Source organism: Pyrus communis, chromosome 5 (genome assembly GCF_963583255.1).
Source record: "Pyrus communis chromosome 5, drPyrComm1.1, whole genome shotgun sequence".
Taxonomy (NCBI): Eukaryota; Viridiplantae; Streptophyta; class Magnoliopsida; order Rosales; family Rosaceae; genus Pyrus; species Pyrus communis.
The window spans coordinates 28,360,254-28,379,245 of NC_084807.1; the positions used below are offsets into that span (position 1 = coordinate 28,360,254).

At 37.7% G+C, this 18,992-nt stretch overlaps 3 protein-coding genes across 3 annotated transcripts; all 3 read right to left on the reverse strand.

Moving 5' to 3' along the window:
• Positions 1 to 2,208: 2,208 nt before the first annotated feature.
• Positions 2,209 to 3,680, reverse strand: LOC137734840 (phytolongin Phyl2.2). Its single transcript, XM_068474135.1, has one exon. It carries the CDS (start codon positions 3,374 to 3,376, stop codon positions 2,609 to 2,611), a length of 768 nt encoding a protein of 255 aa, XP_068330236.1. The 5' UTR covers positions 3,377 to 3,680; the 3' UTR covers positions 2,209 to 2,608.
• A 2,064-nt stretch (positions 3,681 to 5,744) lies between these two features.
• LOC137734979 (soluble starch synthase 1, chloroplastic/amyloplastic-like) lies at positions 5,745 to 10,382 on the reverse strand. The gene is made up of 15 exons (XM_068474325.1): positions 9,977 to 10,382; positions 8,760 to 9,121; positions 8,591 to 8,668; positions 8,361 to 8,485; positions 8,134 to 8,215; positions 7,868 to 8,041; positions 7,612 to 7,693; positions 7,424 to 7,515; positions 7,288 to 7,350; positions 7,106 to 7,195; positions 6,871 to 6,995; positions 6,681 to 6,789; positions 6,545 to 6,600; positions 6,400 to 6,439; positions 5,745 to 6,215 (listed from the first exon to the last, which is right to left on the reverse strand). The coding sequence occupies exons 1-15, from the start codon at positions 10,278 to 10,280 to the stop codon at positions 6,057 to 6,059; spliced, it is 1,941 nt and encodes a 646-aa protein (XP_068330426.1). The 5' UTR covers positions 10,281 to 10,382; the 3' UTR covers positions 5,745 to 6,056.
• A 1,014-nt stretch (positions 10,383 to 11,396) lies between these two features.
• Positions 11,397 to 14,751, reverse strand: LOC137735085 (protein IQ-DOMAIN 21-like). The gene is made up of 4 exons (XM_068474458.1): positions 14,403 to 14,751; positions 12,807 to 13,112; positions 12,313 to 12,708; positions 11,397 to 12,241 (listed from the first exon to the last, which is right to left on the reverse strand). Exons 1-4 carry the CDS (start codon positions 14,481 to 14,483, stop codon positions 11,600 to 11,602), a joined length of 1,425 nt encoding a protein of 474 aa, XP_068330559.1. The 5' UTR covers positions 14,484 to 14,751; the 3' UTR covers positions 11,397 to 11,599.
• Positions 14,752 to 18,992: the final 4,241 nt, after the last annotated feature.

Below are 18,992 nucleotides of genomic sequence, written 5' to 3' on the forward strand. Positions count from 1 at the left end.
TTCTCAATGATCGGCAGCGTAGACTGAGACGACTTTGTGTCGAGCATACATGTTTCTCTGGTCGCAAGTAGTCTTCGGTCCTCGGCGTACGAGGGCCTCACACTGCTGGCGAAGAGAATCTTGGAGCCGAAGACACCGCAAACCATTATATATGGAAGTTTCGGGGTATCCCTGTACATTTTCTGGGACAGTGTCAGTAGCCTTCCGGCTCGATTTGCATGTATATCAAGGGTGGGGCACGGTGTGATTCAGTGCGATTCAACCCTTAAACTGGAATCGGAATCGAAAAATATCTACGGTTCGATTCGGTGCGGTTCCACTTAAATTTATTACCAGAACCGTACCGTTCGGTGTACAACGGTTCCGATTTGGTTTTTGTCGATTTACGGTTCCGAATACTAAATTATTTGAACACCAAATCATCATGCATTCACATAGGTCTTCTAAAACGATTATATAAAGTTGCATACAACACAAATCCTTTTTAATGCAAATATCTTTGGCAGTGGCACCAAGTTAACAAAAAGAGACAATTAAAAGAAATATGCATTGGTCGGTCAGCAAACAAAAATAAATCAAGAATTTAAACAACATCGGTCTCCTGATATCGGAAGCAGCAGTAATCGCAGCAAGCAAATGTAACATTTGTGGGTGGGTGAGCCCTAATTGGGATGGATTCACTGTTTTGCAACTTGATGAAACTAATTTTTCAACCGATTATACCATGACAAGTGTGTGTGTGTGTGTATATATATATAATTTATTTATTTATTATTAATAAAATGGTTAGGTTCTGTTCCGACCGGTTCTTGTTCTTTTTAAACTAAACCGGAACCAATTTGAACCGGTCCAGTTCCCTTTTTAACTCAAAGTTGACTTTTCTAGTCAACATGATTTTTTTTCAGTTTTTTTCCATACGGTTCAATGATGTTTTGCGATTTGACTGTTTTTATGCCCACCCCTAAGCTAAATCATCTGGGACTTTTTTGAATGCTCCAGAGTGTTTGGTATTATGAATATTTTAACCCTCAGTTTCATTTAAAATTATAAAAATTAAAATCTAACAATTAAAATATCAAGACTACTTGAGCACCTAAGAATTTTTTAAAATAATGATTGAGAAATAATTTTCACTCTTCCTTTTCCTTTTAGCACGTCCTTTTTCGTTCTTGCACATCTGCGTGCGTCACCGCAACTGTCAGATGAACCTGGTTTGTAGCAGAACCGGAAAATTGTAGCTGGAAGGTTGGTATGTTTTGCTTCCGCTGCAATTTGGTAAGAAGCAGCAGCTCAAATAGAAATGTTTGAATGCGACCGTGACACTGCCGGTCCGCCACCACATGGTGTTAGACTGTTCCATCCAGCACCAGTAACCTTGACATTCGATATCCTCACATAGTAAGTAATTCATGACTTATCTAACGCATCTATGCAAATTCGAGACGCTAATCTGTCATGGAAGAAAGGTATCCATAGCGGGGAACGCATTAGACAACGGAATCAAATAAAGAAGATTTCGCTTCTTGGTCTTATCTTGTTTTAGGTAAAGAATCAAATAAAGAGACATCGACGGAGGAAATGGAAATCGAATCCAGAAACAGAAACAACTTCCATCAAAGCAAACAAACAGTTTCTATTGGTAAACTCAAATATCAAGACATTTGAGCAATTACAACATCAACCGAAAATGGAAGGAAAGTAAAAACAATGCCTGCATAGTGATGATCTAAGTATACACAATTTGATGCATCACTTGAAAACGCTTATCGCTATTTGTTTAACACAAGTTATATAGCTTAAGATACATACAAGAAGCTCACCGGAGGGCCAAGGAGAAAGTTGCCGGTACACAATTGAAACAGAGCCTGATTGACTTTGACCCTTCGAGTGTAATGTTACAAAATTTCCATCCATCTTCAAAGTAAAGCACAATACAACACCGAAACACCAAAACCTCCCAAATCCGCCCGTTCAACTGTCAATGCACTTGAATCCCCTGCAAACCCACAACCAAATCCCAAACAACAAGGCGCAATAACTGCCTTGACATTCAATATCCTCAAATAGTAAGTAATTCATGACTTATCTAACGCATCTATACAAATTCGAGACGCTAATCTATCATGGAAGAAAAGTATCCATAGCGGGGAACGCATTAGACAACGGAATCAAATAAAGAGACTAACTGCGGAGGAAATGGAAATCAAATCCAGAAACAGAAACAACTTCCATTAAAGCAAACAAACAGTTTCTATTGGTAAACTCAAATATCAAGACATTTGAGCAATTACAACATCAACCGAAAACAACGGAAGGAAAGTAAAAACAATGCCTGCATAGTGATGATCTAAGTATACACAATTTGATGCATCACATGAAAACGCTTATCACTATTTGTATAACACAAGCTATATAGCTTAAGATACATACAAGACGCTCACCGGAGGGCCAAGGAGAAAGTTGCCGGTACACAATTGAAACAGAGCCTGATTGACTTTGCTAACTTATCCCTCCGAGTGCTTGTTTGTAATGTTACAGAATTTTCATCCGTCTTCAAAGTAAAGCACAATACAACGCCGAAACACCAAAACCTCCCAAATCTACCCATTCAACTGTCAATGCACTTGAATCCCCTGCAAACCCACAACCAAATCCCGAACAACACGGCGCAAACAAACAAGTCAAGGATCAAAACAACCCAAACATGCCTCCTCCAAACTTGCTTGGCCTTTTGGCGGTCACCCGAATGCAAAAGACCACTCTTTTGTGTTGGCAACGGAAAATCTCTAAACCCGCCGCCATTAGCATCATCGCACACATCCACCTTCTTCTCCATTGCAGTCACATCTTTGCAAGGATCGCCATTAACCTCCCCAGATAACCTCCTCTTCTTCTTCAACCCTTCGCTCGGATTCTTCCCAAGCAGCGGTGTCAGCACCATTTTCTTCCCTTTACTCGCACCAAAGCTTAGATTCCGACTGGCTGCCGGCGAATTGGGCGAGTCCGAGGCCATTACTTTTCGAATAATCGAATCAAACTGGACTTGCAAGCAACTGGGGGAAAAATTATCCCGAACCAAGATCGACCCACTTCCACTAACATCCTCAAAACCGGATTTCAACTGGTTTAAGAACGAAAGCGCCTCGGAGTAATCGAGATGGGCATCGCAGATAGCGAAATACACAAAAGGGTCATGACATGAGAAAATGTAAGTCCTTTTTCTTACCGTGTGACTGAACATGGAATGGTGGGGAGGGGCTACCTCCACGCATTGCTGCGCTAAGTTTCCGAGACCCGGCTCTTTCGAAAACTCGCCGAGAATCGTGACCTTGTGGGCAATGCAGGCGTAGAAAATCAGATCCGGATTCGAAATCATCGATTCTTTCTTCCCACCAAAAACAAAACTTTTGAATCTTTTCAATCGAAGATTCAAGGGATGAAGAACAAGATGGGATTTCGACCGTGGGTGTTCGATTCGGAAAGATCGAATCTTTCGAATCCCCAAGACGCCGAAACGTTTCTTATGAGTTTCTCTGCTGCTTTCTCTCTCTCTCTATACCATTTCCCGGAGGATCGGATTGTGTTTCGTTTTCTTTCTCTCTCTGTGTAAATATCTAGGGTTTAGTCTCCTCCGATTGAAGGGAGGAATCAACAGTTGGAATGCGTGGGAATTGAAGGGAAAAGAAACTGAATGACGGCTGGTTTAATCAGTGCCATCGCGGGAGGGATTTATTACGGATGTACCCTTCAATATGCATATTACGCGATACATAAATATGAAAAATGTTATTGAAGTGTCAATAATAATTTCTATTAATATAATGTTATTTGATAATCAACAGTTCTTGTTTTATTTTCTTGTTTTGCTTATTTATTTATGTAATGTTGTTTGATGGTCAAAATCGTTCATATTATAAATTATTATTTCAAAATTAACCTTGCAAAAAAGTATCAAGTCATGAATCATTTAACCGTTCAGTTATAATATGCTCTAAATTTTAATGTTTAAGTGAAAAATATGATGTGTCTATTTATTGAATAACAACTAGATGACTAAATATTTTTTATTTCTTTTAATTTTTTTTTTTTTTTTTTTTTTTTTTTTATATATGACCTTTACAATGATCTTGAAAATAAGCAGTTTTTAGAGGTAGCAAATCAACTCATTTAGTTGTTAGTGGTTACTCATTAAGACACATTTAGTTTGATTTCACATTACATCATTGTCACTACTATCAATCTTATCTCTATATTATCGTTATATCAAATAAAACAAATCTTAATGAACACCCATTAAGACACATTTAGTCTAATTCACTTTACACTATTATTAACATTATCAATCTCATCTATATATTATAATGATATTACATTAAACGAATTTTAACAAGTACTCATCAACAACCAATAAGGTAATTTGCCACTCTAAATCTTCATCATTAAAAAACATGAGAAACAAAGTCGAAAGTGTTCAAATCAAAAAGTCGTTAGTATTTTTTTTTTTATATTATCTTTTCAGTAGAAAAAAAGAAAATAAAAAATAGTTTTTTAGTTGATTGATACAATGTAATTTTATTTTATAATGTGCAACGTGGAAGGTTCACTCCGTGCTTGCTGGCCTGGTTGATGCAAGCAATCACATGTTATCTTTTGTTTATATTTTGGCGTGGGGCACGAACTTGTATACTTCCGGTGGCGGTGCATTGGCAAAGAGAAAAGTGTATTGGTAAATGATTTTCAGGTTTTATTCGAAGAAACTGCCATAAAAAGAAATTTTAAATTATTGTGATTTGTTGACAAAAAAGAATGACTCCTTTAATATGATAATTTTCGCTTCATATTATTCAAACAATAACTGTGATCTGTTGATAAAAAAGAATCACTCTTCTAACATTTTAAATAAATCAAGAGATAATCAGGAACTTAAAAGGAGAAAATGTGTGAAATACATAGGAGTTGATTAAAGTGGTTAAGCTAGAAAACAAAGAATGTTAGATGATTGACAATGAACAACGCAAGAAAGAAAATTTACGTTTCACAAAACGATAAAATATAGAAAAGTGTGGTTTAGGTGATTTTATCTTTCCGTATATATAAGAATTAGGTTTTCTTTTCTCTAGTTAATTAGGAGTTCTTTTTATGTTTCCTATATTCATTAGATTTCCCATTTACTCTTAGAATTAGCGTTTGATGCCTATATAAAGAGGTTTATCTTGGGGTTGTAATTTAGATTAACTCTTAATATTTTCAATTAACTTTAGAAGCTTTCTTCATTTTCCGATAGACTCCGAAATACTGATGAATTTCTGTTTGTGTTATTGAATTCAACGCTTGTCGATCCTTCTATCTTATTTTCCCAGTGTGTTAGAAACTAGATCAGTCACGTCGGAAAAATTGTGTTAAAACTAGAATTTGATATAGAACATGCTTGTATTGAGGACAAAAGTTTTATAATATAACTAGATGAATAATTATTATTTTCATCTAAAGTATTTTGAGTAATCCATCTTTCTAGCAGAGAAGTCAACTTAGGACCTTTCTTCTTCTTTGTTTATGGAGAAATTTTCCGTGCGCTGGAAATATGACTCGGTTTATTAAGTATTATGAAACAATTGGTGACAAAAAAATTATATTATCGTACCAAACCTCGTTGGAGTTGACTTTCTTAATTTTGCAGAAACCAACCGGAGGAGGCAAATCATTTAGAACAAATAAATATATCCCATTTCTTCTGCTAATTAAAGTATACGTTTAAAAATGTCTCTACTAATTAAGGTTTAAGGGGTTGAGATTGCTCTTAATTATCTTATGTAATGGGGAGTGAAACTGCAGGATGCTTATTAATTTGCACTCGCTAAAATGAATCAGAACTACATAGTTTTGCTCCTGTGTATACCTACCGTGTCGACAACCTAAAACAATGAACACGAAACGAAAAGCTTCTCTGTTGCAGTGTGTTTGATCTCTCAGCCGACGGACAATAGATAGAACTGAACCGTGAAATTTTTTGGACATTGTTCTTCATCTCTCGGGTGTTCTTTTCTGTTTGAGACGTTTTACTTGACGTAGGGTGGATCGATAAACGCCCATTCGAAGACCTGCTCGTACTTGATTGCAGCGCTTTCCCATGTGAAGTCCCTCTCCATGCATCTCTTCATCAATCCCTCCCAGGAAGGCTTGTACTCTGTGAAAGTCCTACAAGCAAGTCTTAGTGCCTGCAATGTATTAACCGTGACTCCCTGAGTCAGTACGGTGAAATAAGATTTACAACATTTGGTTTAAGTTGAATAAACTCCGCAAGACTATATGAACATCCAATTTACTCGCTTCTTTGATATAGAACACGGTAATAATCGATGTTTGGGTTTTAAAAACGAGAGAAGTAGCAGAAAATCTTACCGCCAGCATACTCTCTTTCGTCAAAGGAGAAAAAGTCCACCTGCCAATATTATCAACAATGATGCTATAAGTAAAGATTCTAAAGAACTTTTGTAACGTGAAACTGTCAGGGAAATGCATCGAGCAATAGAGTTGAGAAACATACCCTGTCCCGTCACCTTGGCCTCCTTTAGCATAAGGATTGAAATTCATTACTGTATCCTGGAACACAACAGAAATCGTCAGACAAAGTGGCCGCGTGATGAAGAACCGAATTTCGTTCTTCAAGTATTTAAACTCACTCTAAGTCCTCCTGTGCTATGAACCACTGGTACAGTTCCATATCTCATTGCGTAGAGTTGATTAAGTCCACAGGGCTCAAATCTTGACGGCATCAAGAGTATGTCGCAGCTGGTAATTACAGGATCAGGGTCAGCATGATGCACGTATACAGTAAACGTCTAAACAACGAAGCACGAAATCTTGAATTACCCTGCGGTTATTCTATGAGAAACTGGGACGTTAAATCCAACCCAGCCCCGGAATTTATCTTTATAAGTTGCTTCTGCTGCTCTCATCCAATCTTCACACAGTGGATCCCCAGACCCCAGCATAACCTGAGAAATATTACATACGTATGGTTGAAACAAAAGAGTTAATTGTCGAAAGTTGGGAGCAAGCTACTTAAAATAACAACACCAAAATCAATGAAAGGAGAAAGACTCACAAATTGCACGTCATCTTCCATAAGCTGTGGCATTCCTGACTGAATCAGGTCAATACCTTTCTGGTGGTCCAGTCGGCCAATGAATCCAATCTATATGGTTCAAAACTCGAATCAGTGTTAGGAGTGGAGTATTTTCGTTATTGAAGCATAGCATAATTAGACAGCAATGTCTTATGTCTTACCAATGGGCAGTCCGGCCTAATGGGAAGACCTAATTCCTTCTGCAGAGCAAGCTTGCACTGAACCTGCAGCCCGCACACAAGAAGGGTAAGCGGACTATAGTATAATAACACCATACTAATTGACAGACTTAGCCACCTTTCCGGAAAGATCATCGGTAGAATAGCGGGAAGCAATGTGTACATCAGTAGATGGGTTCCATTCAACCACATCAACGCCATTTGTTATTCCTGTCAGATGGTATTATTCCGTTAATTGAGAGTTAATTTCCTCGAGGATGGCACATAGAAAGCTAGACAATGAGAGATGAAGTTCAAGTAACGTACCAGTGAGAACACTCTTTCTACTGCTTAGTAGCTCATTTAGACCATATCCACCTTCAGCAGTTGTTATTTCCCAGGAGTAGCCCTACAATTCGAAGGCATAATTTAATCATGAGAAAGAAGAACAGCATGATGAAAAATAAGGAGGCACATGCAATGAGGTCGAAAATCCGACAACAGGTCTTATTACTGACCACCGTAAAAACGTTTAGTGTTTCATTAAATGAGACACGACGACTATATATGGAATACAACTGACCTCGCTGACCGTCAGAATCCGATCACATGTCACAATTGCACCCTTCAGGATGTTCACTGCTTCACCTGTGTCAAGAGCATGGGTCCTTGCCCATGTTGGAAACACCCATTCCAGTGCTCCATACCACTCTGCAGGTAGCCCCAAATTCTTGTATGTTACTCCCGGTTCCACTCCCTTGCATATTACAAGACAACGTTTAATAAAGTTGATCGGATATACGACTGAAGATTGATAACAAAACAAAAAAAGGAAGAACAAGCATCAACCTGATGTGCAAGGTTATGAATCACAAGAACACTTCGTGCATCCTTATAAACCCCATATGGACGATAATTGGCAGCCAAAAGCCTGAATCAGAGGGACATGTAGTCATCAGATCTCCACTATCAGTTTGTTTACCCGAAAAAAAAGAAAACAAAAAGATAGAGCAATATAGGAAAGATTTAAAACAAAATCATATAGCTAATCCGTTTAATTAATTGAAACTACTTACAGTGGCACAAGGCCGGCATGCCAGTCATTGACTATGAACAGGCTTTTCTCGCCGTAGGTGAACCCTGCCAGTGGAAGCACTAATGGTGCTTCACAGGCTGCATGGCAAAGTAAAGTGAACCGAAACTGTAAAACCAAACGAGAATAAAACGTATCATTATTCGTGAATAAAACAGGATACTACTTAAATGATCTATCCACTACGTACAACTTTTCAGTCTAAAACCATACCTGATTGTCACCAAATGCACCAAAACTGTCGCCGTATGGATTTCCAGGTCTGTGGTATGACGGGTGGTTCACGAATACCTAAAGAAGATACGGAAAGAGTTCGTCATTGGTAAGAGAATTCTATCAGTCTGGAGAAACTAGAACATGCGAAATATCCCCAATATCTTACCCAATCAACACCTGCCCTAAATTCATGGAAGAAAGAAACTACTTGCTCTCCACCAAAGCAATAAACCTTGATGCGGGTTTCCAAATCAACAGCACCAGAATATTTCTGGTCTGCAGCGGTACCGTTTTGGTACCTAGGAGAAACAACCATAACACGGTGTCCACGTGCCGCTAGAACAATAGGCAAAGAACCACAAACATCTCCTAAGCCTCCCGTCTTAGAATAAGGCGCAGCTTCGGCAGTAACAAACACAACATTGTGTGTTACACTTGCCTTGGACTTTTCTTTGCCATCTACTTCCACTGATTCTTCCATTCCAACAGAACTAACATCTTCGGGCGAGTCAATGACTTTGGTTTCACCTGAAGTAAAATATCAGACGGGTCCACAAATAATTCATAAAAAAATTTAGAATATGTCGATATGCCGCGTTTGGAATTACTCATCAAAATATGCTGGATCACTCAGTTCGACCAATGAAATGCAGCATTAGATTATGAACGGAACAATGTACATGCTATGAGGTCCCGATATGGGACCAAGAGTGGAAAAAAATACAATCTGAGGTGGAGACCACATAAAATGTAAGGACCTGGAGTCCTCATGCGCAAATTGATGTGGACATCCAAAACCAAGACTACCACAGACAAGTCAAGAATCCACCAAAAACCACCACTAGTGATGAATGACCCCAATATACTAAAAATAGCAAATTTTGACACATCACACGTCTCTTATCTAACCAAAAACAATGATTTTTCGGAGAGAAGTGGGTTAGTCCAAGTTGATCAGAACAGTAACTCTCCCCGTAAATTAAGGTAGTTTAGAATATCGCTTTGCAAACAAAAACCAATGATTTTGAGGACTTAATTTGGGCAAATAGCAATTAAAATCTATAGTACATTTACACCACATTCACCAATCAATGCATCAAATCAAACATTTACCAATATTTCCACGTTAGGTTGTGTCTCCATCAGCGTGCCACACAATGTGACCAAATTAAACCTTTCTGCCTTCAAGGTTTTTTAAGTCCAAATTTTTAAAAACTAATCAGATTTAACCCTTAATTCTGGTTTATTTTTCTAATCCAAAAACATATCAATCATAGAAACTACTTCAAATTTCTCAAATAATCCATGAAACCAATTTAAAAACAGTGTAAAAGCAGAAGAATTTATAAATAAATAAGCAAAATCGGAAGCCTGAAAACTTACCGTTGGGAGGAGGAACCAAGTTAAACCCAAGAACGGCGCCGGAATCGTCTCTCTCGGCGCCCAAAAAAGCACCCTTTTCGTCCTCCTGCTGGTCTTCCACCGCAGAAGCGCCGTCCTGCGCGCCGCCGCCAGTTCCGCCGGCAACCGACGCTCTGAGCCACAGACCGACTCTTCTGCACCGTCTTTTCCACAGGGGAGCAAAACCCAGTTGCCCAATCGCCTGATGGTTCGCGAACTTAGTTGGAACCGGAATTAAGGACGACGATTTGCATGGGATTAAGCTAGTGAATTTCAGAGACTCCATTAGAGTTCTAGAGAGAGAAAGGACCCGAGTCCGATATAGGCCGGAAGGAAACGAGAATTACGTTTGACAGAACGAAGAAAAACAAAACCTGGAAAAAATAAGGATGTCTCACACAAACGAGGAACTACGTACCACCTGTAGGGATCTGATATGTGAGATCCAGAAAAAGCGCCAAACCCAGAACATTGATTCCCTGTTCCGCACCACATCCCTTTAAACCCCTACACCCAATAAGATGACTCCACGTGTTGGCGAAGAGAAAGACAGATATTGAAGCGTCGGACGTGGCAGGATCGCGACCGAGGAGGTGGTTTGTGGTGTCCGACAGGGACGCAGGGGATTATGGTTCAGCTTGTGGAGGTTACGTGGTCGGGAAGGTACACGTGTAAATCTGTAATTGGCGAGGACTGAGGAGTGGAGTGAGAGACACGTGATGCCAAAGGTAAAGTTTGCCAAAACTTGAAATCTGCAGCCTTTTTAGTGCAATTGTTGAAGACTCGAACAATTTTGTCCATTCACGAGAGTCGCTTTTTAGAATATTGGTGATTTTTACATTTTCGTTTTTATTTTTTAATATTTTTGTGTATTTTCTCATTAGAAAATTTTCATTAATTCAATTCAAATGCTATAGAAAAACGAGAGTAGAGAAATTCTAGAATGGAGGAGGAATATATAGCTTTTAAATCCTTCGCTAAGAATTTATTGTGATTAATTTGGTTCATGCTATTGGTCAGTCAATATGATAATCCAAGTGTAGAAGAAAAAGAATAAATGTGAAAAATACTTCCGTAGTTAAGGTGTTTTTATTGTGACGGGAACACGGGTAGTATACCATATGTTTTTATGTAAGTAGTGAAAAATTTTACTTTTTAAATTATTAACTTTTTAACACATATATCTCACAATTTATATATTGACACGTGGTGTACCACATCAAAGTAAGTGTGTGAAATTTAAAGTTAAGTGAAATAACATATGTCAAAAAACCAGAACGAAGACATAGAAAAGACAGATAATTGGGAACAGTAGACCCTCGGCCCAGAGTGAAAGCATAATTGACCTAAATTTCTTCTTCTTCTTCTTCTGTTTTTTTTTTTTTTTTTTCCAAACAATCCCTCATTCAAATTATAAGTTGACGATACATAACGACACAATTTTATATAATATTTCACAATAAATTAATATTATATTATTACAAAGCCTCGTGGATCCATGTCCATAACACAATTAAAATAAATAATACAATGTTTTTTTTCACACATTATAAACAAAAAGTCTTGCAAATGGAAATTTATGTCACACCACATATTAACTTACAACTAACCGAAATCATGTCTCCAACTGTGAACAGCTAGCGGCAGGCCCCAATCATCACCGTGGGGTGAATCAGGCCCAAAGCCCACAGCCCCTCTAGCCAGCCCACGTGGCCCACTACTTTTCGGGCTTGGGCTTCTTGGGATCAGGTAGTTTGTTGTCCCACCACCCGAGCTCGACGAATCACACCCAGACCCAACAACCGACCCCTTCCTCGTTGAAGGGTTCCATTGGGGAGTTGGCGGGCTAATCTGCTTGCCCGAGCCTTGGCCCCGGACCTTGGCCTTGGCAGATTGGGTCGGGGCCATGTAACTCGGGATGTTATTCGACCCTTGCTGGCGTTGTTGCCGGATTGAATACATGTCTGAATCAATCATGTCTGGATTGAGTCGGCTCATATTGACGTGAGGCGAGCTTGAAGGTGCGGCAATGTCCATTTCAACTGTCTTCTCCGACAAGTCGCTGGCAGTCGTAGTGGTGATGGGTGTTCCGTAAGAGGTATCTCGTGGGCCTGAGTGGCGGTCTTGGTGGGGTTGCGATGACATCCACCGCTCGAGCCAATTCCATCCCCATTGGGCCTTATCAGGCATATTGGGCTGGAGCCCAAATTCAGGTCCATCCGGACTTGACTGAAGAAGTTGTTGTCTCTGTTACAATTAAACAATGTCACGCAAAATGAGCAATAATTTTTCAGTGCAACCGTCACAAAGTTACTTACTTGATAACTATAAGCATAAGCGAGAGCCCTCTCTCTTTTGACCGCAGCATCATGCTTCCTTGAAGCATTTTCCTTGAAACTTTGACGCCTTTGATGCCTACTCCCATTCGCACTTTGCATTTCATTTTTTTTCAGAGGACTCTTTGACTTTTGCTCTTCTTCCTCCATCAAAGCTCTTCTTTCCTCTTCATCTTCATCGTAATCTTCCTGATCATCCTCCTTCTTGTGAAGCTTGTCTTTGGTTAATTCGAGCCGTCGAGCTCGTACCCTTGCTTGCACACGCACTAATGCCTGCATGCATCGCATCGTCATTTGTGCCTGCTTCCGAACGTTATTTCCTCTCACCAATGCTTGTAGCCTCACCAATCCCTTCAACGCACGCAGAGCGCGCCGAGCCTAAAAAATAAGTAATTAATAGACATATCATTAGATCGTAGTGTTAATGGCTTTTGAAGCTAAATGTTAAACATTATATAAAGTTATGGTAAACTTACTAGGTAGCCTCTGTAATATGACTGAATGAAGATTGCAGCTCGTTCTTCCCTAGAGTGACGGCCATAACCGGCCAATCGGACAACTTTAGCGGCAGCTTGTGCCGCGGCAACAGCTGCTTCAGCGGCAGCAGCAGTTGCAACAGCAACAGCAATGGCGTGGCTTCTATCTTGATGACCATTATTTAGAGGAGTTGAAGATTCGGTTGTTCTCTCATCGTTCGTTACGTCAGGCGAGCTCTCCGCTGGAAAATGCTCAAATGACACCACCTCCGCGGCATCATGCTGCCATTTCTCACCGATCTCCTTCTGGATTATATCATGGTACGCATCAAATATCATAATTAGCACTACAATTAACACTTAATTATCAAGTAAGTTAACTAATATTGATGTGATGGCTTAGGTGGCATGACAATGATAAGTCAGGTCGAGTCATGTGCCTTGTAAGGAAAGATATAAAGCTTATTGTTACAGTATTATGTATCCATATAATGATAGTGATAGGGGACCATATGGTGTTGGGGCATGCAGCTTGGTTGTGATCTCGTCCAGAGTTTTTTCAATGTGTCCGGAACACAGGACGGTACGCCATATAAGTGGAGAAATTTTTTTTTTAAATGTCCATCCACTTATATAATAACATATAGTGCATGTTCCGGGCACATTAAAAAATCTCTTGCACTGATGGTCCTAAAAATGCCAGTACCAAAAGGGTAGCTCGTGCATCTTTAATGTGACGTGATTCCACGAGGCAAACCATTTAACTTCACCTCCAAACAAACAAAGGTCACGATCTAGATTGATATATGTTTACTTCTATATATCCAAATAATTAAGTTAACTATTAACTAGCTCCTATTGATTTGAAATAAGATTACTAGAAACCACTAGTGATTCATGAACACCAATTATGCATACAAATTCGAATAATTAGCGGCAGACATTGTGCTCCAATTATCTGTATATAAGATCGAATCATCTCCAACAATAAAAAACGCTTGAACTCTTTTTTTGGTAATTTACATCTCGACAAAAAAAATGAATTAATTAGTGAATGTACAAAATGGGTAATGCTAATGCTAGGGATATCAAAATTTTAAACCAAATGATGCGTCACTAATAAGAAATAAGTACGTTAATTAACATTTAAGTAATAATCCAATCATTAATATCCACATCATTTGGTTTACAAATTTGGTCTCCTAGCATTACCCGAACAAAATAAGTGCATGTAATCACAAATATCGTTGAATTAGGTTTAATAAAGGGAATTGTTATTAGCACTTCAAAAATCTCATTCTACATTCCAAACTTTCCATATTGGGAAAGAAAAATACACTTGTGAGGAGTGTAGAATGAGATTTTTGGAGTGCCAATAACACTTCCCTTAATAAATTGTTCATTATTGCATAACAAATTGAATCATTGCTTGCCTTGTTGGTGTGATGATGATTGGTACAAAAAATTCACAGAAAATAAATTGAGATTGAAAAGAAAAAATAATAATTATATGAAGAACAATTGTTTTCTTTCAAAGAAATTATATGAATCTGAAAACTTGCTAAGAAAACTGAAAGAACGGAACTAAGAGAAAACCTTTTTGTCGGGCGAGTCCTTAGAAGAATGTTTGAAGACTTTCTTAACGGAGGAGAACCATCCGCTTCCTTTCTTCCCCATCTCCGGCCGGCTGGTCAAAAGATCAACCTCTCATTGCCGTCATCATATTCCTCTCATCTCACGAGAGCGCGCGCGCGCGCGCGCATATATATATATTAGAATACAGAGTTCAGACGTATATATGTATATGTTTGTTGGGAAGTAGTGTCGCTCACAAATTAAACAGAGGAAATGAGCTGATAATATCAAGACTGAAGAGAGATCTAGAGAGAGAGTGAAAGGATGTCTCAGAGAGAGAGAGAGAGAGAGAGAGAGAGAGATGGAGTGCCGAATGGGGAAGGGAGTAGTAGTGTTGTGAGGAGAGAGAGAGAGAGAGAGAGAGAGAGAGAGAGATGGAGGGTCGAATGGGGAAGGGAGCAGTAGTGTTGTGAGGGTAATAACTGCAAGCCCGCGCAATTGCCGTTACTATTTAACGATTTCACGTGCGATCGATCTTGTAGAAATTTGTAGCTACCAGTACATACTAGTTTACTACCTAGTACCTATACCAACATTATACATATGTATATAATATGTTGCAGTTTGTAGCGGAAATGTTGTTTCTGTGTGATTAAAATGTCACATACTTGAGTCGTGAAAACAATCTATTTGCAAAGTAAAAGTAAAGTTGCGTACGATAGACGTTTTCCCGACCCTCATAAAGTAGAGAATCTAGAGAGCCATATTGGTTTGAGATCGTCCTTTATATGTGTTGTAGTTGGGGCTGGCTCAATTTGGCAAGTAATTCATTGGTCTGAACGCTTGAATATATCAGACATACAAGTGTCAGTTTGAGTGTGGATGGAACTAAAATACAGTTTAAATGGGATGCTCTGTGTGTGTTAATGGATGAAAATATAATACGGTCGTTCGTAATTAAGAAGTTCGTACTTAATAATTTCTATAATAGTGGACTTCTACAACATCATCTAGAGTTTTCTTATAAAGTGATAAAGGCTTTAATGTATATAATACAAATTACTAAACCTTTTTTTTTTTTTTATCAATACACACATCACTAAACTTGTACAAGAAACAAAATAATTAGAAACCTTTTATATTGAATCAAGTCACGGATTTTGTAATTTTCCAACTTTTGGTGAAACAAAAGGGCAATTGCTTTTCCAATTTTGTATCAAGCGAAATCATCACATTACCTGTAAATTGTACTGGAGTAATTGTCTTTGTGATAGCCTTCAACACAATTTTAATTTATAGCTTATTTAGAAGTGCTTTCAAAATAATTTTAAAAAATTAAAAAATTATTTTTTAAATTAATTCTTAGTAAAAATTCTATAGATCTTGAAAAAGTACTTAAAATGTTTCATGTGGATACTGAAAAAGTACTTGAAATGTTTTTTGTAAGAAGCACATGTATGGTGCTTCTTCTAAAAGTACTTCAAGTGTTTTTGGAACCCAAAATCAATTTTACTAAAAACGTTTTCAGTCATTTTACAAGCACTTTCAAACAAGTCGTTAAATATTTAAAACTTCAAGGCCATTTTTCCCCTACCAAATATTAAAAGCAGAACGTAATTTCAATTAACTAAGGTGTTTTTAGTCACAGAAAGAGAACCAACAGGATCCTCTCCGAATCCTTTTGGTGATGATCATGAAAATTCGTGAATCATGTCCGTTTATCATACAACATGTAATTAGTTTTTATCAAGTACTGTTTATATTTATTTTTAAATAAAAATATTTAAAATAATTTCTAACAGTACAATGTACGATGAACAGACACGATTTATAAATCATCGAAATTTTCACAAAAAGAATCTGACGAGGATCTGGACTTGAAAGAGGGGGCCATGGTAATTAGTGGATCAGCGGCAAGTCAATAGTGACCCAACATCACAAGATGCCCGAGTTGATAAGACAACTTGCTCCATCATATATCCTATTATTTTTAATAATATTAGTTTCTTTTTTTTCCTCTGTCAAATATTTCTATTTCATTTTTGTTTTAAGGACAAAAATATTGATAAGACTTCTATCTCTTAAGCGATACGTAATGTCATTCCATTGGGATAGAGATTCCAGCCGGATCCCACCCATCAAATTCTAATGATCTGGAAATTCAAACTATTGAAATTTGATATAACGGTTACAAACAGATGATCTTTCTAAAAATGATAATAATTATAGTCGTTTGATCAAATTTCAAAGATCCAGATCTCCGAATTCTTAGGACTTGATGGAGGAGATCCGGCTGGAATCTCTGTCCATTCCGTTGTATGGACGTTCTTTTCGTTTATCTCTGGCTTCAGCTTGCTGCGGCTCCATTTTTCATCCACCTGACCGTCGGTGTTGGTGATCACCAAATTCTTATTACCTCACAACTAATCCTCCCACCCTAACCAAAAACATAGACCTCCTACTTTATCGAACATACTAATTTGGTGAAGAATTAGACCCCAATTCCCTTGTCACTAACCATTCATATTATTCTTTTTGTTATTTTCAACGACAAGTTATGATTTTGGTGTACCATATTGTAAAAAATATCATGTTCACCTGTGAAACTCCTAGATTTGACATACCACTCAACTATGCTCACGGTTAATTAATTTTGTGTGCACTTTAGTTGAAGTTTGAGATTTAACGCAACGGAAAAGTTGCTCTTTTGTTAAAAAAAAAAAATCAAGTATTCGAATCGTAGAAACAGCTTATTTGCAAAGCAAATATAAGAATTCATATGATAAATGTTCCTCTTCCCCTTTCACTAACCCTCAAAAAGCAGAGAGCTTTATTGCTTGAAATCGCCCTTTTAATATTTAGTTATAGTTCAGATGGTGCTCCAAATATACTAGCATCCAAGTTTTTCTGCACTCATGATAATATACCAATCCAATGCAAAACTGCCATACAAGAGATTTAAACATATGACGGTGCGTAATTAACTAAAAACATTATCACGATGACATCTTCTTGTAATTTATCTCGAAAGCGAGAGGCAGATATTTGTGAGGCAAATGTATAGAATCGATTTGTCTGTTTTGGTAATTAAGAAACCTGCAGTAAGGGCAACATGGCTCCACCAGATAACCCTCCTTTGCTGAGCTGTGAAGTTATATTAGACCCACGGTCCTGCGCACTGCGCAGAGTCACTTGAGGTAGTATTGGGTGTGGTTGGGACATTAAAATCGAAAAATAAAAGGGGTTTAACTAAGGTAGATATGACCTAATACTTGCATTTAAAGGGACATTCAAGCAAGATATAAAGAAAATGCTTCATTAGGAAGGGGAAAGAGGGGTCTCACAATCTCACTTTTTTGCCCTACGTTCGATGGATTAAATTTTGGTTGGTGAAAAGCAACTTTCAACATATTTATGTTCCTTAATCCTTATTTAAGCAAGTCGTATTAATATGTCACTGAAGAAATCTTTTAAACAAGCTTATTCAAATGTTTTGGTTTTTTTTGTGTTTTGTTAAAATAGTATATGAGATTGTCATAACTTTTTATTTTGGTCTCTGAGATTTAAAATCGATAAAATTGATTCTTGAGATTGTTCAATGTCAATCATTTTGATCATTCCACGAAAAATCTATGTGAAATTGAGGGTTTCGTCAAATCAACACCTCTATTTGAACTTATGGTTTCTTCAAATTTAACGAAGATTCATCACGAAATGACAAAAATGATTGGCGGTGGACAATCCCAAGAACCACTTTTATCGATTTTAAATCTAAGGGACAAAAATGAGGAGTTAGGACAATCTCATGGACCATTTTAGTAAAAAAGTCTTTAAGTGACACTCTTATATGGCTCATTTTATATTGTACTAAACTAAATCGTCTAGTTTAAGGTTTCATCCAAATCGGTAATCACAACACATTAATATATCTTCCATCACATAATACGTATATATTCTCATATTAAGTAATATATCTTTCGACTCATAAATAATATCACGTGATAAGAGAGATACCATGACGTACGAAAATCTCTTGTTGCATAGATCATTTTTGTTGCCCCATGAATGCAAAAAGGTTCATGAACCCCAAAAACTCATATATGGCATAAGACTAGTTGGCATGGTGCTTCCAAAGTAAGACCATGCATTAATTGGTCCGTCGATATAATTATCGTCTAAGTAAAACAATAGTGTAGATTCTAAGCATGATTATTATCATTGTACCATGCATCTAATCTAAAGCTATATAATGTTCCGTGCCCAACGGACGGGTAGCAAATCACCTTGTGTATTTAGAATCAAAGCTATATACGCAACTTGATGGAATGAGACGATGACTTGAGTTCAACTACTTAAAACTAAGAGATCTCAACTACTACTCACTGTTATCATGATGTATTTACCTTCCTTTAATTCCAATTAGGATTTGGTAAAACATATCTAATGTCTCTGAATTTCCTGTTGAATCTTTACTTATCAAGTAATTAATCTCTTTCTTTTCTTTTTTGGTTTACTAGATAAACAACAATGGATAAATTGATAATTACATTAGGGTGATATTATACACATACCTATTTTTACCTCTTATATACTCATCTCAATTTCCGTTTT

Coding starts and splice junctions, on each gene's coding strand:
- LOC137734979 (XM_068474325.1), bottom strand. CDS start 10,280: ATGGAGTCTCTGAAATTCACTAGCTTAATCCCATGCAAATCGTCGTCC. Junction 8,486..8,590: donor GTGCATTTGGTGACAATCAG/GTATGGTTTTAG, acceptor TTGGTTTTACAG/TTTCGGTTCACTTTACTTTG. Junction 7,694..7,867: donor GGATTCTGACGGTCAGCGAG/GTCAGTTGTATT, acceptor TTCGAATTGTAG/GGCTACTCCTGGGAAATAAC.
- LOC137734840 (XM_068474135.1), bottom strand. CDS start 3,376: ATGATTTCGAATCCGGATCTGATTTTCTACGCCTGCATTGCCCACAAG.
- LOC137735085 (XM_068474458.1), bottom strand. CDS start 14,483: ATGGGGAAGAAAGGAAGCGGATGGTTCTCCTCCGTTAAGAAAGTCTTC. Junction 13,113..14,402: donor AGGACTCGCCCGACAAAAAG/GTTTTCTCTTAG, acceptor GATATAATCCAG/AAGGAGATCGGTGAGAAATG. Junction 12,242..12,312: donor CTTATGCTTATAGTTATCAA/GTAAGTAACTTT, acceptor TAATTGTAACAG/AGACAACAACTTCTTCAGTC.